Here is a 17000-nt window from a genome sequence, read left to right as displayed (position 1 = left end):
TAATGGAAGATAAATTAGTTGTGGGTCCCTTTTCTATTCAGAAATAGCATAGGCATCACACACAAATCCTGAAGCAGGATAAATTAAGTCAGGTTCCTGGAGAGAGCTATAATTTAAATGAAAGTCTTCGAGTCACGTCAAATATACTCTTCAATTACCACTCATCTATTCAGGCAGAATAGGAAACAGGGAAAGAAAGTTCAAAAGGCCCTACTACATACATGACTTCAGAGAATGGGCACCTGCGCAAGGAAACATGCTTAGACTGAAAGCCACCAGTGGTACCAAATCTAGGACTGATCCCTGGCCTTACCCGGCATTTTCTGCTGGCCAGCCAAGGCTAGGGAAATACAGGCAGCAAAACCAGTTGAAGAAAGGTCAGTACCCCTTGTCCCTCCCGGTGTCAAAATACACATGTGACAACAGCCTTCTTTTAACCGAGAGGCCTGAAAAGCAGCCGGGCTTTGCAAACACGGGTCTCACAAGCAGGAGGTGGGAATCTGCGACAGAAATTTAGCAACTCCCGTCACGCTGCATGAACTGGCATAGAAGCCAGCTCACACTCCCACAGCTGCTTCCCAGAGCAAGAGCCAGTGTTGCCCAACTATGCAGGAGCAGGCAGGACTCTCAGTTAGCGAGGAGGAGCAGGAGCACTTAGAGGAGTATCACCTTCTACCACGTACTCACATTTCTGATGAGATTGACAATCTGTGGCTACAAATATGAACCAAAGCTTCTGCTAATGCCTCCCAACCAAGATGTAAAATTACAACGTGCGTTAAAATAATCCAACCGTGGATTTCTGGTTCTTGGCTCAGCGGTTTATCCAGCAGAACTTGTGCAGTGTATCTCTCAGGTTTCCTTATTAGTTTCCCCGATCCTTTGCTCACGTTATATGCGCCACTTTTAGAAGACTGCCAGGTAACTCTGATCCTCTAAACGTATCCTTGGATTTGGGATCAGTAACTCCTGCGGTATCAGGAGACAGGCACATCCAGCTGAGGAGAATGAGAACTGAGAGCTGAAAAGCAGATGCAGCTCGCAATACTGACATGGCACCTCTTCTTCTCAAAGCCCAGCCTCATGCAAGAATTAAACAAAAAGCACAAGTTCAATATTTGAATTATTTCCGCTTGAATAATTTAGGCCAGGATTTTCAAGGCCCTCTAGGGGTGAGATGCCCGTCTCCCATTAAAATTAATTAAATAAAATTATTTTGAATGGGAATTGGGCATGCAAATCCTCCAGAAAGCTTTGAAAATCTAAACCTCAATTGTTATTAGAAACCCAGGTAAGAAATTAGGCCTGTTCCTGTTCCCAAAGAAGTCAAGAGGAGTTTTGTACTGACATAAATACGCACATGATTTTTTCCTAAAATGCCTTTTTTTTTTTTCTCTTTTCTTCTGGATAGGACTCAGTTAACATCAGGGATGACCATTAAATTCCTCCTATAACCAGTGGTCTCTTAGTTCCTTTCCTCTCAGGTCTAATTCTGTGTTTATGTTTTTTTCTATTCAATACGGGGAATAGGGATGTATTTGTGTTTTACTGGGATTGCTTTACTTTGCCTCTTTAGGTACAGTTACAGTTTCTAATGGATTGAAATGCCACTCCAAGTAATTTTCTCATCCCATGTAATACTTATCTGGGTTTATCCTTCACGAAACAAATGGCGAGGCTTTCCACCCATGTAAAATGCTGTTGCTACTGCAGGCTCCACATAAGACCCCTGATCGCACTGGATCCGTATCTGTTTACACCAGCGGAGGATCCGTTCCTACAATTTTAAATTGTGGCATTCTGTTCCTCTAGGCCATTTTTCCCAGCTTTAATAGTGAAGAAATTAACACATTAAATTATTCTGAGCTACCAAGTCACTAAGAAAACCCTACATGATCGTCAGCCTTAGGTGGAAATAAGCCAAACTCTGATGCCAGCGGAGAGACAGTGTCTATATATGGCTGGTTACTGGGCTTGGTGCTTTGTAACTTGCCCTGGAGCAAAGCGGGAGTGACCCCACCGAAAACACGAGCCTTCACCCAATGCTTGCTTTCATTAGACTCCTTGGGGACAGAGACAACGAACGTCACAGCCAGTGGTCCTCTTTCAGCGAGCATCAGGCTCCTGGAGTAGTTGCAGTAGTTACATCAGGCTCCTGAGCGTTCGCTGGGGTTTCTCCTGATTTGCAGCGTCCATACCAGAAAGAAAACCAGCCCTGAGGCCATACTCAGATTAGAGATTAATATCCAATGCCAATCAAAGTGGCAGGTCTCAGTTTCCTCAGCCTCTGGAAAAAGGAGTACTTGGACACAGCTCTTAACAGCTCGCTCCATCTCTGGAACCGTTGCTACCAGCTCTCTCACTCACTAATCAAAGCAATTACGCTGCCCCAAATCACCTAATTCCAAGGCATTTGTAAGCGTAAGTAACTGAAGTATTTTCCATGGAAGGGCACCTTTTCTCTTGTATTAACATACCTAAATGCAAAATAATAACACTATCTTTCTTTCTCTTGGATGTCATTGGTGTCTTAGTAAGTGGATGTATTGTATTATGTTTCTGGACCTTAAACTTTATAACCTTTCCTTTCTACATCATTACATCTTGTTTAAATTAATATATTTCAAACATCTTCCTCCTTTGTTTTACTCTTCCCATATTAGTAAGAAACATCTTCGGCATCCAGTGCGGCACACATCCTTTCAACAATGCATCAGCGCAGATTAATGCATTGTAGTGTCATTATTAATTCAGTTCTACACGGTCATTTTTCATGTTCTATTGAAGACAAAAGCAAACAAACAAAAATACAATTCATTCCACACTGTCATCCCTTTGTCCTGACCAGAACAACTCGATCGTGTTGAAGAAGGCATGAACCATATCAACCAAGACATGAAGGAGGCCGAGAAAAATTTAAAAGATTTAGGGAAATGCTGTGGCCTTTTCATATGTCCTTGTAACAAGTAGGTACTGGGTACCGGCTCTGCTATGTGGTGTCAAGTTTTTTGTCACAGTGAATGTCTGAAGTTTTTGTCTTTTTTTTCTTTGTCCTTTTCCATCTGCTTCATTCTGTGGGGATAAAATACTTGTGTTTAATCAGAACAACTGGAACGCATCGAAGAGGGAATGGACCAAATCAATAAGGACATGAAAGAAGCAGAAAAGAATTTGACGGACCTAGGAAAATTCTGTGGTCTTTGTGTCTGTCCATGTAACAAGTAGGTGCTGCCTGCCTCATCTCTTTGAGCACTTAAGGCTGATCCCAAAAAGGCCTTGTGAAGCTCATCCTTGCTAGGCACATGGACAGGATGAGCATGTGGCATGCAGAAAGAACGATTCTGGTTCAAATGCATTCATCTCATAGCATAGACAACTGACTGGGAATTACTGTAGATGCATTAAAATCAGGCATACTGCAGTGAAAGCTTCACTGTCGACACCTTTTAATGGTAAAAGTTTCAACATTTTACACAAAGTGTACTGAGTGGTTCCATTTTCCAGCAAACAGAAACACTGGGGCTACCTTATTCCTGGAGACCCTAAATTTTGAAACGTATTTTCACGCACAAGTTTAATAAACAAAACAAAACAGCTGAAAAAATGCAGAAGAGGTCATAATAAACATTGTTCAAAATTATGGATGAAAATCACACCTTTTTCAACAGAAACAGTCCTTGATGAGATCCTGAAAGAGACATGACATTTCACAATTGGAACCCAACTTGAAATGGTTTTCATCCCGCCATAGGCAACAAATTTGAGAAAACCTGAACACGCCAAATTTCTCTCGTTTGGGTAGCACGTACACTAAGCAGAAATGTTGAAATGCATCGAATTTGCTTGCATGCCATCACACTTGAACGAAACCGTCCTCCAAGTAATGCAAAGCTTGTTTTAAATGCCAAATGAAAATGTGATGTGCGGTTACGTGGGTGTAGGAAATCGGGGACAAAGTGGACCGACAAGGATTCCTTGAGGAATGGCAAATCCAGCATGCAGTGAGCAGGCATGCAACCAGGTTACAGCGAAAACATTCGTAAAAGGTTGGCCAGAGATTGTGCGGGAAACAAAGCAGAGTGCAGTGGTTCTGCAGTATTATACTCCCTTTCTGCGCGGCACAGATACTTTGTTCACAGCCAGGGCCTGATCCTACCATGACTATCAAGACCAAAGGAGAGAGAGCTGTCATGCAGTTCACTGGGTATTTTGGCAGAAATCAGAACGGTAGGACTGGGTTTCTGCCTTATCAATCGCCATTTATTTTGAAGTTAATTCCCTTGGGACACAATGCAGACACTGCCTCAGCTTTAAAAAAATAAATTTTGCTCCTGTGTACCAAGCCACAAATACTTTGGTGGGGTAAATATTTTGCCCAGAATATGCATACTGTTGTCTTGGTGTGCAGAATGGGAGAGAGGCAAGGAGGAATGGAAAGAGCTACACACACACACACACACACACACACACACAGAGCTTTTGTCAGTAGGACTGCCTGCAATTGATATCAGCTCTGATACAGGCTTTAGCCCTGCTGTCCTGCACCAGAGGACCCAGTGCAGAAGACCTGCAGGTACAACAGTATGCAGCAGAAACTTTACATCTCCCACACTCTAAAAGCTGTTGCAACTTAATGAGGAACACTGTCCTGGCTTGCTTCTCCTGGAGAAACCTGGCGTAACGCCTACCTCAAAAATTCACCCTTGAAGTACAAAAAATTCCGATGTATTTTGCAGGAATTGTCATTTTTTAGAGCGGCTTTAATATTCTGTACTGTAGGACAGGCTGCTCAGAACCGACAGCCAGACCTGTGGCATGGATGGGGTTAGCACCTGACACGTGGCCTTAAAACATTTACCACTTCACTATCATGAAATCAATAGATGCAAGAACAGAAACATGCAGTCGATGTGGGCGACGTTCATTTTTAAAGGTGTCGCTTCCCTGCTTTAAGGCAGTATTCTGACTTTCGCAGTCTGCAGCCAGATTTCATAAACTAGCATTGCTAATCAGTCAATGTGTTCAGAAACAAAGTATGGATGAACAATGCTTTTAGAGACTCTTCCTTGAATCACTATGCCAGGACTCAACTGGTACAAATAAGACGATATTCTGAGAAGTGGAGTGTAGGAGGGAGAGAAATCCATACAGTTCTGGGCATCGGTATCGCCACGATCCCCTAATGCTCTTCTGGCTGGTGGTAGATTAATGGCATATATTTAAAAAAGATTAACCATTTTGCACATAACTATACTGTAATATAGAGAGTAAAAACAACTCCGTGAGCCTTACCAAAATGCAAGGCTTGATCCTACATTCTTAGGAGACCCAAAATGCCCATGGCATGAAACTTTGACTAGACTGCATTCAAAAGGACAACTGCTACTGACCATGAGCAGACCCAGACTCCACCTGTTGATTTTAATGGGAAGTCCACAAGAAAACAGAGGTCAAGTTCTGGGTGCATAAAATCATTCACCTCAAACACAGACCCTGTCTCACTCTTAAAGTTGCAGAGGTCTAAAGAACAGGCAAAAACCTGTAAATGTATGTGCAGCCAGACAACTACTTTCACTCATTTCTAGAAACGCCAAAGCTGATGTATAGTTTCAGAGAACCAAGAACAAACAAGCCAACCATCACCTTTTTAAGTCTTCACAAACTTTAATAGGAGATAAGCAACAAAACAGATGAGTAGGAAAGATCCTCTTTTCATCTACATTATAATTCTATATTGGAGCACGCAACACATCTTCAGGCTCGACAGAAGCTGACCTGCTTCAGGGGGCACGGAGAGAACATAACACCAGAGGTGGGTTTATTGTGTCCTTTCCCAAATCCCCCAGAAGCACGTTCAGTTTCTCCCCCAAAATCCAAGCCACAGGGCTGTTTTTATGACTGATGGGAGCTGACCAAAGAACAGGGAAACCACGGAGATTTGCAGTTCCCAACAGCTTTGTTGGAAACTGCTCCATTTCCGGAATAAAATCAAGAACTTATACCTACAGACCCCGAACACTCACACTCTCCCCTTAAAGTGTTCAATCTCATCTGACGACCCCAATGACAGCAACACTAAATATGCTGCACACGCTAATCTGCCACTGAAGGTATGCCTGGATTTTAATTTTCTATCCACGGCAGCTCAGTCAAAAATGGCTCTCTGAAAGCTAATGTAACTGTCATAAACAACAAATATAACAAGTTGCTAGGCTATTTTAAAGTCCTGTGGTTTAAAGCTCCTGAAGGAAGTGATGATCCATTTTTGCCTGTGTCTTGCTTATTGTGAAGGCTGTTACCGCTGATGCATTAAGAGTATGATGAACTATTGGGGCAACTGTGCTTAGTGAGAATGCTTCACTTCTTATTCATGCCTGTAGCTGGTGCATGAAGAAAAATGTAGAAAAATTTCCCTTTCTGATGCTAGATTGCTCGTATCTTTTCTTTTCTCCTGCGCTCATTTCACTTCTGCCTATTTTACTTTTTGTCTCTGTGGACAAAGGTTTGTACATCAACTGTCGATGTATGATTACTATTTTCAAGTACCGATATATTATTTGAAAAATCTAACGAACCCTATGAATTTTATGACAAAATCGTCCCCAAATCACCTTGGGAAAGGTTAGTGGCTTTAAATGCCTATTATGCCACATACATGTTAAAAAACATCAACAGAAGCCCAGTCTTCTGCGCAGTAAAATGTTAAAATCTAGCCAAATCCGTTTTTCTCTAAGAGGGTGTGTTGCTGTGATGTGATGTACACACTATACTTGGCAGTTCTGTTTTTATGTCTGTCTGCCAGTGCGTTCTCTGTGTTTGATGTCAAAACGTATGTGTCACTGAAATGAAACAATGTTTTCTACTTATCTGTATTTCTTCTCCTCTTCTTTTTTCTTTTTCCTTTTTTTCTTTTTTTTTTTTTTTCCTTCTTTCTTTCTGGAAACTAAGTCAACATCCAGAAACCTGTGTGCAGTGTTGTAGACCTGACAATTGCAATTCACCCTGTTGGAAACAAAACCTCTGACCATCACAGTTCTTGTGGCAGTAAAGTAAAAAAACAAAACCCCAAACCCTCCTTTAATTCAGGGTTATGATATATCGGTATACAATCAATGACCCTCTAACTGAAAACTCATTTGCTTGATTCAGCTTTTAGCTTGGAGAAGTAGAGAGTTTTGCATTTGTCCTTGTCCACTTGATGCTTTGTTACTCATCATCTTTTTTGCATAGGCTTAAATCAAGTGATGCTTACAAAAAAGCCTGGGGCAATAATCAGGATGGTGTCGTAGCCAGCCAGCCTGCACGTGTTGTAGATGAACGGGAGCAGATGGCCATCAGTGGTGGCTTTATCCGCAGGTGAGCCTTTTTATCCACTCTTTTCTCTCTATTCTCCCCGTCACTGATATATTTAGATTTCTTCCATATGGTCATGAGTTCTGTGATGCTCATTAACTCCTTCAGTGGTGCCGGGTCGTGCGATGGAGCCAGTGTTTTTCACCGAGTGGTGGGTGCTCAGATTTAGGTTGACGGCGATTAAGAGAGGTACTAAAGGCTTCCTGTGTCCACTGTCTTCCCCTGGCCCTGTGGGTGCTTGCCTGAGCTAGTGCAAAGGATGGTTACGTTGCCAGAAATCCTGGAAGCAAGGGTCTTAGCCCTGAGAACCAGAAGATGCTTGAAGACATGGCCCTAAACCTTCCTCCTTGAGACTACCCAGATTTGGGCAATAATAAAAGAGAAATAATATCTATTTATTTACTTCACAGCAGCAATGTGAGGTGGCAGACTGTCACGGCCAGTCAGCACTGTCCTCTGCACGCCAGCTCCCTGGCGTGAGCAATGCACTTTTCCTGGGGCCCTTTTTATGGGTCTCATTGATGACAGTCGTCCAATGCCTCAGAAATGAAGTGTCAGATAAATACTAATTTATTATTATCATGTCTCAAGATATGTAGCGCTCGTTATCCATCCTTGCCAGAAGATGTACCAAAGCACCCAGCACCCCTTCCTTTCTTTTCAAAAAGGAAAAAGCCTCCGGCTCCCTGCCGAAGCACCGAGCCAAGCGCAGAACTTGAAGCACACTTTTAACTAGAGGTACACCACTTCCCTGCTGGTGACCATCCAGAAAACCTCGCTGAACGGGGAACGATGCCCCATTCCTCAGCTGCTGCAAAGCCACAGCCATGGAGAAACATCGATGCTTTAGTGGCAACCCCTGTGCACTCAAACGAAAGCCAGTTTGAAACACACAGCTCTACTAATGGCAACCAAACTGCAAGCTTTCAGCGATACATAGGGATCCAGCAATAAGTACATACTGATTACAGTGCTTATAGAGCATGTATTTAGATGACAATGCTATCAGCTGAATGGATAAAGGCATACCAGTAGGCAAAGCTTTGATCTCTGAAGATTAAGGACACTGGATTAATAAGTAATTATCTTTCCAAAAACTATTATCCACTTATTTTTTTGGCTGCTGTGATAAAGGGAAATCAGTGTGATAGAAACAATGCTGTCATGCAATCTGGAGCGTGGGATGGAGTTGCCATTTAAGTTTGCTGGGTCTGCCATTCACTTTTTTTTTTTTTTTTAATTTCTGGATGGCAGCCCCACCAAAACGAAGGCTGGGGCACGGTAACGGAATAGTAGGGAAGGAAGTTATGCTACACCGTAATTGTTCTGCAAATAGCCTGTAGCGCCCTTTTGGCACCTCCACGAACACGAATTGCACAAGAGGCTCAAAGTAGTGATTTTCTGAGTGGGACCCATGGACCTTGCTTTTCCCAGTGTCAGTCGCCACACGCCTCTCCGGTCGCTGGAGAGTTGAACTGGGCCTTGGCTGAAGCACAGGTTTTCTCTTCTAAAAACCAAGCAACTGAAAAAGACGGTGCTAAGAATGAGAGACAAAGGATCTTTACTAAAGCCAGTAAATCTGAGAGGTGCTGCTTCTGTCATTTACCAGAAATACATTTAATTAAATAGGATGTTAGGTCAGGACTTTCACAGCTGAAGCAGCTCTTCCCCAAGTGTATGAGGACTGGACAGTATACGCTAGCTATGGGTAGTTCAAGGAGGGGAGCTGGTATATCTTCAATTCCATCACCCTCCAGCATTTCCCACGTACTCTAACCACACACAGGTCCAAATGGAGCACCCTTTCATTCTTTCTTTGAGAAGGACCATCACTAGGAGAGAGGTACAGTATGTGGTACAGACAAGCTCGGACAGCAACACTTCCAGGAGCAGCAGACATGAGCAGTATAAATGGAGCAGTGATGAACCCAGACAATTAAGACCAACATCCAAAAAATAAGCATGTAACGATTTTGGGCTAGCTACTCATTAATCCCTTTTCTTCAAAGCTGAGCACAGCAGCACGCTCCTCAGGTGAGAAGCGAAGGAGGATGCAGGGGAGGTTTTGGGTGAATCAGACTTTCAGGGGGAACCTCCTCTGTCTCTGCTTCAAATAATTGTTTTTTTGCTCTCAGGGTAACAAATGATGCCCGGGAAAATGAAATGGATGAGAACCTCGAGCAGGTCAGCGGCATCATTGGCAACTTACGTCACATGGCCCTGGACATGGGCAACGAGATCGACACACAGAATCGCCAGATTGACAGGATCATGGAGAAGGTAAGAGCTGACATTTCTAAGACGACCCCAAAAGGGGCTGTGTATTCCCTTCTGCAAGCACAGGCAGTGCATGCTGCAGTTTCTCTTCAGCTCGGAGAAGGACAAGGGACAGAAATAGCTGCTAGAGCTCTTCCCTTTTCTCCCTCCAAATCCTTGGGCCAAAGCAGAGCTCACTGCTACGGATCTTCAGTAACCTCCAGTGCAGTTTGGGTTGAACCCACGCTGTTGGGTTCGCCAGACAACAGCTGGCAAGTGGACCCCTTAGCACAAGTCAAGGCTTCTTCTCCAAGAGCTTTGGGAAAGAAGTGCCCTGAGCTATGCAGAACCACGGGGCTTGGGTCTGAATGCCCTGACTCTTCCTGGCAAGTTTTAAACCTTCCTGGACTTTCCCTTCCCTCAGAAACTCCACGAGCAATTCAGAATTGGATCACCTGTTTGGAGGACCAGTCCCAAAAAAAAGGATGGGGATTTATTAAGCAAGGATTTGCTATATGGTAACAGTGCAGCCAGTCTTCTTGTGCTGCCTGCTTATAACCACATCAGGACAGAGGTCTACCAGCTCTCTTGGTGTGTGTATGTATATATATATATATATGTATATGTGTACATATATATAACCGGGCCCCACATGGCCCCAGTGAAATACAAAAGCTCAGCACTAGTGTTGCAAAATCACCATCTAAAAAGGCAGAGAGCACCGTTCCAGTGCCAGACCTGCATTGCAGATTTCTGAAGCGGATAGCGGCACCCTCCAAACCCGGCTGGGAACTCGCTGCCATCCTCAGCTCCCAAGATCTGCAAGCCATCTGCATTCATACTGGCAGAGCTCCAGGCACAGGCACAGCCAGGCTGAAGTGACATAAGAGGCTAGATCTTCATCTGGTGTAAAATCAATATAACACTCGATTTCCGCTAAGATTTATGGAACCTGAGGATCTAACCCAAGGACTTATATGTGCTGCTTAGAGTTATTTCTGACCTTAAGTGGTAGAGCTTGTACTCTTGAGCCTTCTTACACGTGCAAGCGTTCTCACACGAGCAGGATGCCCATGCTCATTTTTCATACAGCAGAGCCTAGTGAAAAAATTAAAGAAAATACTGCACTGAGGGATTCACTCGGATAGCTTTCCTTATTGGGGTTTGATTCCAGAGAGAACTGGGTGAAGTATACATTGTCTTAGAGGTGGGAAGTTCATCTCTGATAGAGAGACAGTCACATAACACATGGCTTTGCGTCGGTCAAAAGTTTTGTTTTGTAAAGCTGCATCTGTTTGACTGTGTGGTGGTTCGACCTTGGCTGGACACCAGGTGCCCACCAAAGCCGCTCTATCACTCCCCTCCTCAGCTGGACAGGGGAGAGAAAATATAACAAAAGGCTCATGGGTCGAAATAAGGACAGGGAGAGATCATTCAGCAATTACTGTCACGGGCAAAACAGACTCGACTTGGGGAAATTCGTTTAATTTATTACCAATCAAATCAGAGGAGGGTAATGAGAAATAAAAATTAAATCTTAAAACACCTTCCCCCCACCCCTCCCTTCTTCCCGGGCTCAACTTTACTCCCAAATTCTCTACCTCCTCCCCCCGAGCAGCGCAGGGGGACGGGGAACGGGGTTGCAGTCAGTTCATCACACGTTGTCTCTGCCGCTCCTTCCTCCTCAGGGGGAGGACTCCTCACACTCTTCCCCTGCTCCAGCGTGGGGTCCCTCCCACGGGAGACAGTCCTCCACGAACTTCTCCAAAGCGAGTCCTTCCCATGGGCTACAGTTCTTCATGAACTGCTCCAGCGTGGGTCCCTTCCACGGGGTGCAGACCTTCAGGAACAGACTGCTCCAGCGTGGGTCCCCCATGGGGTCACAAGTCCTGCCAGAAAACCTGCTCCAGCGTGGGCTCCTCTCTCTCCATGAGTCCACAGGTCCTGCCAGGAGCCTGCTCCAGCGCGGGCTTCCCACGGGGTCACAGCCTCCTTCAGGTGCATCTACCTGCTCCAGCGTGGGGTCCTCCAGGGGCTGCAGGTGGATGTCTGCTCCACCGTTAACCTCCATGGGCTGCAGGGGGACAGCCTGCCTCGCCATGGTCTTCACCACAGGCTGCAGGGGAATCTCTGCTCCGGCACCTGGAGCACCTCCTCCCCCTCCTTCTTGCCTGGCCTTGGAGCCTGCAGAGTTGTTCCTCTCGCATAGTCTCACTCCTCTCTTCCGCTGCAATTGCTGTTGTGCAGGGTTTTTTTTCTTCCCTTCTTAAATACGTTATCCCAGAGGCGCTACCACCATCGGTGATGGGCTCAGCCTTGGCCAGCAGCGTCTTGGAGCCGGCTGGCATTGGCTCTATCGGACATAGGGGAAGCTTCTAGCAGCTTCTCAGAGAAGCCACCCCTGTAGCCCCCCTGCTACCAAAACCTTGCCACGCAAACCCAATACAGACTGTATTGGAAAATGCACAGTATTACTGTGATGCCATTCTGCAGCATTGCATATTTCTGGGAAAAATAGGAGCAAGGGGGGAAGATTTACTGCTGTTATTCATATGAAAAGCACTAGAAAGCAGCACATCTATCTACATTGCGAGAAGGCACTGGAATATTATACAGCCTACTTCGTAACTACCTTTAAATAAGAAGTCTAGGACATACGTTCTTTTCTCAGAGCAAGTGTGAGGACACGCACTATGACATGTTACCAGCTACCCTACTCATGACATAACATAGTGGCAGGAGACATGCCCTGTGGATGGAAATCAGCTGCGTTCTATCCATGCCTGCAGGATACAATCACAAACTCCAGCAAGCCTAACAAGTCACAAGTTCTCCTATCACTTCAGGCTTGCAAACGTCTGGATTTTGAAAACATTGACCAGGCCCTTTGTGCGCATGAAGCACATGGGCCAAATCTCTAGGCAGTGCATGCTGAGAGCAGTTGGCTGAGGGACTGGCCTTCCACATCTATGCGGTCTTCTTACGGAGTTAGGCATTTCATACAGCAACAGAAAAACGACATTGCAAGCTAATGCGATTCATTAAATCCAGCCTCACAGGCAGGCCTTGTCAGGCAGAGCCCTTGGCTAAAGAACAGTGACAGATTTCTGAAAGATGGACTTGCAGTGTACACAGAGGAGTCGTCACGAAAGCAGCACAAAAACAAGACAGTCTTCAGTCTTAGTGAAAATCTGCCAAACTTCTCAGAGTAAGGACACACAGTAATGAGACACTAGAAAAAGAAACACAATATATTAGGAGAACGCTCTATAAAAGACAGCAATGACGGTTAGCCGGATAATACTGAAACCACAAATGCATACACATCCATTTTGCAATGAAATATGCCAACAGAGCATCGTCCCTAGCTGGCGGTGGGCATACAGCATTGCTGTTTTCTTTTCCTGACCAGCTGGCGCACCGTGCTTTTGACCAATTGTGATCATCAGAAAGACCCTCGGCTGGCACACTTTGCAAAAGCTGGGGTGCATCACAAAGCTAACCCAAATGCTCCTAAAGCATTTATGTTAAGCTGGATGCATGCATCCAAACCAGAGCAATCTCATAATGCAGAGATGTAATCTGGTCTACCCACAGTAATCAGGATAGCAATGAATAAAAGTCTTTATCCTTCCCTCAAATCAGAGGGAAAGGGACAAAAACTAAAATGATGATGTGATGAGCGGGTCAAATGGCCCAGACATCATCACCAGAAGACCCTGGCCCTAAAGTGAGCCATAAATAGGAGGCTGGGAGGAAAGAGGGAAGGGCTCAAAGCATTCTGTCTTGACCTAGGTGGGAAGGTCTGCACAAAGACTCCCACTGACTTCGATGCAACATCATCCACCAGAGTTAGACCTTAGTATTCCTATTTAGGAATTTATGTTTCATCAATATGCAATCAATATTCATGTATTTCATGACAAACGTAACTGCTTCCAAAACCATTAACTTATTTTTTAGGTAGTCTTTTGTCAAAAGCACACAAAACTCTACTGTGGCAGACAAGGTCAAACTCATGGCTAAAATAAAGGAGTGTGGCTTATAATGAATAGTTATGCTGATTTACCCTTGTTGAGGATCTGGCACGTGCTACTGTACTAAAAATACACATCTACATAGCATTTGCCAAAACAATTATGGAGAAAAGCCCAAGATATTTAAGAACGATTTATTGCATATCAGTATAACCATTTTTAAAGGATTTTTAAATGTATGTGGGAAAGTTGCTTCACCATGCTGTCTTTGAAAATTGGAGATTTAAAATAAATCTGTACAATTTGGATACACCCCGGAGATGTGGGAACAATCATCAAAGCTAACAAAACGCAGCCAGAAAAGAGTTTGCTATTTGAGTTCGTGCTTTTAAAGCAGTAACACAATTCTCACCTTTCCCACAGGTCTGATTTAAAAAATTGAAAACATTTTTTATCTAGTCCCTCTGCTAGCATAAGTTGGCATAGCAACATGGGCTTGAATGGAGCTTTGCCAATTTTTGTCAGCTAAAACAATGTCTTTAGTCTCCAAAACTAACTTCTGCAGAGCTACAGAAAGCCATGGTCAAAGTGTCTTCCAACTCAAAGAGAACTCCTAAACCTCCCAAGTGGCGCCGTTTTATTAATGGCATTTTATAATCATGGCAAGCGTTACCCCACGGAAGACAGTGAAGTTAACGGTTCAGCCTATGATGGACTGAATTCCAGTTTGATTGCGTCAAATAACGGTACAATCCCTGCCTTTTCTTAACTCCTGTTTATGCTGCTGCCCAATGAGAGAGGTTACTTTGTCTTGCAACTACACTGGTGAACTTTGTTGAGAGAAAGGAGTAATGGCATCACTCCTACCTATTCCCTTCCTTTCCCATGTCGAGCAGAGAGATCCAGACTGATGTATTTCCAAAGAAATTTGTCTTTGCCAGCATTCCCTACATCAGATGATCTAGCTTCCCTGCTCCAGCGACTCTCTACACTGACCGAAATTTTAGTTTTGACTGCATGGCTGGTGATCTAAATTAGAACAGAGTCCGGGTCTGCTGAATCTTAGAGAGCACCGAGGCTTTTCACCAGTGAAATCCACGCGCACATCATCAGTTCCCATCCTGTCATCCACTACCATCAATACCGCTAGCGCTATCAATAGCACCAGCTACAGATCCGGCAGAGCATTTACAAGAGTTCACTGAAGCCGAATACAAACATAAAAGCTCTACTCAAAGGCTACCTGAAGTGTCACAAACCCAGCAAATCTGTAATTTCCTTTTGGGTCTCTAATACCACTATAAAAAATAACGGTCTCCGGTATTTTCAAGCTTCTTTTTTTTCCTGACCTAGGCGAAACTAGAGAAGCGTCCACAAAGCACTGTAGATGTTCTCTTTCTGCCCTGTATTCATCTGTTCCTTTCCTTTGTGTTTCCCTAGGCTGATTCCAACAAAACCAGGATTGACGAAGCCAACCAGCGTGCAACAAAGATGCTGGGCAGTGGTTAAATGCAGCAAAGTGCATTTCCTTTTAATACTGTCCAACGGGGCGGTACCTTCATGCTTTTATCATGGTATTTACCTACTAGGTTTGCACACATGCACATATCAGCCCCATTGTAAATGTTGTCCTGTGTAGTTTGTCAGCTTTCCAAAAATGATACTTGTAATTATTTTTTTCTAGATATCTTTCTTTCCAAAGGTTGTACATAGTGCTGATTTGATGGCTATAGCTCACTATGATGTTTTTTGGGATTTTTTCCTTTCTTGTTTCTGTTTTGGATTCCTTTCCTTTTTTCCCCCCCTCTCCTCATTTTTTTTTTCTTTTTTAAATGATGTTTGCTGAATGACAACACTGTTGGAATGCTAAACGTGCTGTTAACCTTTAAATATACAGTATTGTTCTTGTAAAACTGTGACATTCCACAGAGCTACTGCCACGCTCCTGTCTTTGGGTATCATGATGTTTAAGCACTTAAACCTGCTGTCTTCAGTTCTTCATTGCCATTATCTGTTGTTATGATTTCATAATTAGACAATGTGGAATTATATTACTATAACAAGCATTGCACTAAAAAGTGATGTGATTTATGCATTTATGCATGAGGAATAAATAGACTTTTAGACTCCTACTTAAACAAGAATTTTCCCATGGCAGTAGCACACCAACAATGACAACAAAAGCATGCTCAGTATTCGGACTCTTTTGGGACTATGTTATACCAGCAAGTTTGCAGTTGTGCCACTTTTTTCTTGTTGATATATATATAGTTATTAATCATGATCATTTTTTTTTAATTATGAAAAAGGAGGGATTTGGCACTCACCATTTAGCCATTGCCAGCAAAATAAAAGCTTGGCTGAAAATACGTCAAAGACAAAAAGAAATAAGTGTAATATATTGGGTTTGTCTGCTGCTTTTGAAGACTATCTTTTGGAGGAAACGACTACCATATGAAATGGTGCAAAGAAATGTAATTTTTATAAGGCTCTCTCTTACTAGTCGCTATCCCCATGTGGTTTGTTATCGGTACAGTTCTCTGTTGCTTACCTAGAGCTATGCACACCAAATCGCTGAGATGTTTAGTAGCTGACTTAATTGAAAAATAATAAAAAAACCTAAATGAATGAACTCTAGATAAACTGTGAGATAAATATCATTTACAGCATGTAATATGAAATTCCTTATGTCTCCTGTCGGTTTGTGAAGTGATTGACATTTTGTAGCTAGTTTAAAGATTATTAAAAATTATAGATCTCAGAATCCATGCTTGCTTTATCCATTTGTTGCCCTACATGTCAGTGACAACTAGTTAGTTGCCACTTACCTGGGAAAAGGAGAAGTGCAAAGTCTAACGACTCTTTACAAACTGGTTCTGTATTACACGTGGGAAACGAAAGATTTCTGCTTGCAACGCTGTATAAAAGTAACTACTCTAAAAATAGCATTTTACACGCAGCACATTCCAAGTGAATATTATTTTAAATAACCTGGCTTGGATTGCCAAACACTGAATCAAAATATATTCTCTTGTCCGAGGGAAAGAAAAAAAATGAAATAAATGTTATGGTACAGAAGGATACAGTTCCTCAGTCAACAAAATCTATTCCTGTCGTGGATCTAGCCGCGTGCTAATACACCTCTTTTCAGGGAAGACTTTGAACTACAGAGTTTGTATAGTCTGCTAAGAAGAATTTTCTCAAATGACTAAAAACAACTACTGTTTACTGCCAGTGAAAAGCGTTATCATATTTTCCCAGGGTTTTTTTCCCCTATATGGACAAAATATAATTAACTCCGCATGAGTGACAGTTCACTCGTGTCTCACATAGCCCTAAGTCAAAATACACAAAGGACATAAATGCTTGCATAATTAAAATCGCAGGATAATGTAGACAAGCTATATTTTCTTT

The 17000-nt window shown here is 43.3% G+C and overlaps 1 protein-coding gene across 2 annotated transcripts in view; it reads left to right on the top strand.

The window, feature by feature from the left end:
* Nucleotides 1-16350, top strand: part of SNAP25 (synaptosome associated protein 25) — a 68385-nt gene extending 52035 nt beyond the window's left edge. Inside the window, exons 5-8 of one of the 2 annotated variants that reach the window (XM_076335101.1) lie at nucleotides 2849-2966; nucleotides 7231-7356; nucleotides 9489-9633; nucleotides 15027-16350. In XM_076335101.1, the coding sequence (XP_076191216.1) occupies nucleotides 2849-2966; nucleotides 7231-7356; nucleotides 9489-9633; nucleotides 15027-15095 (458 nt within the window). In that variant the 3' untranslated portion in view covers nucleotides 15096-16350. Of the gene's footprint in view, nucleotides 1-2848; nucleotides 2967-3103; nucleotides 3222-7230; nucleotides 7357-9488; nucleotides 9634-15026 lie in introns of both variants that reach the window. The other variant, XM_076335100.1, reaches the window with a different exon arrangement.
* Nucleotides 16351-17000: the final 650 nt, after the last annotated feature.

Source organism: Aptenodytes patagonicus, chromosome 3, assembly GCF_965638725.1.
Source record: "Aptenodytes patagonicus chromosome 3, bAptPat1.pri.cur, whole genome shotgun sequence".
Lineage (NCBI taxonomy): Eukaryota > Metazoa > Chordata > Aves > Sphenisciformes > Spheniscidae > Aptenodytes > Aptenodytes patagonicus.
This window is presented reverse-complemented; position numbering and strand designations above follow the sequence as displayed.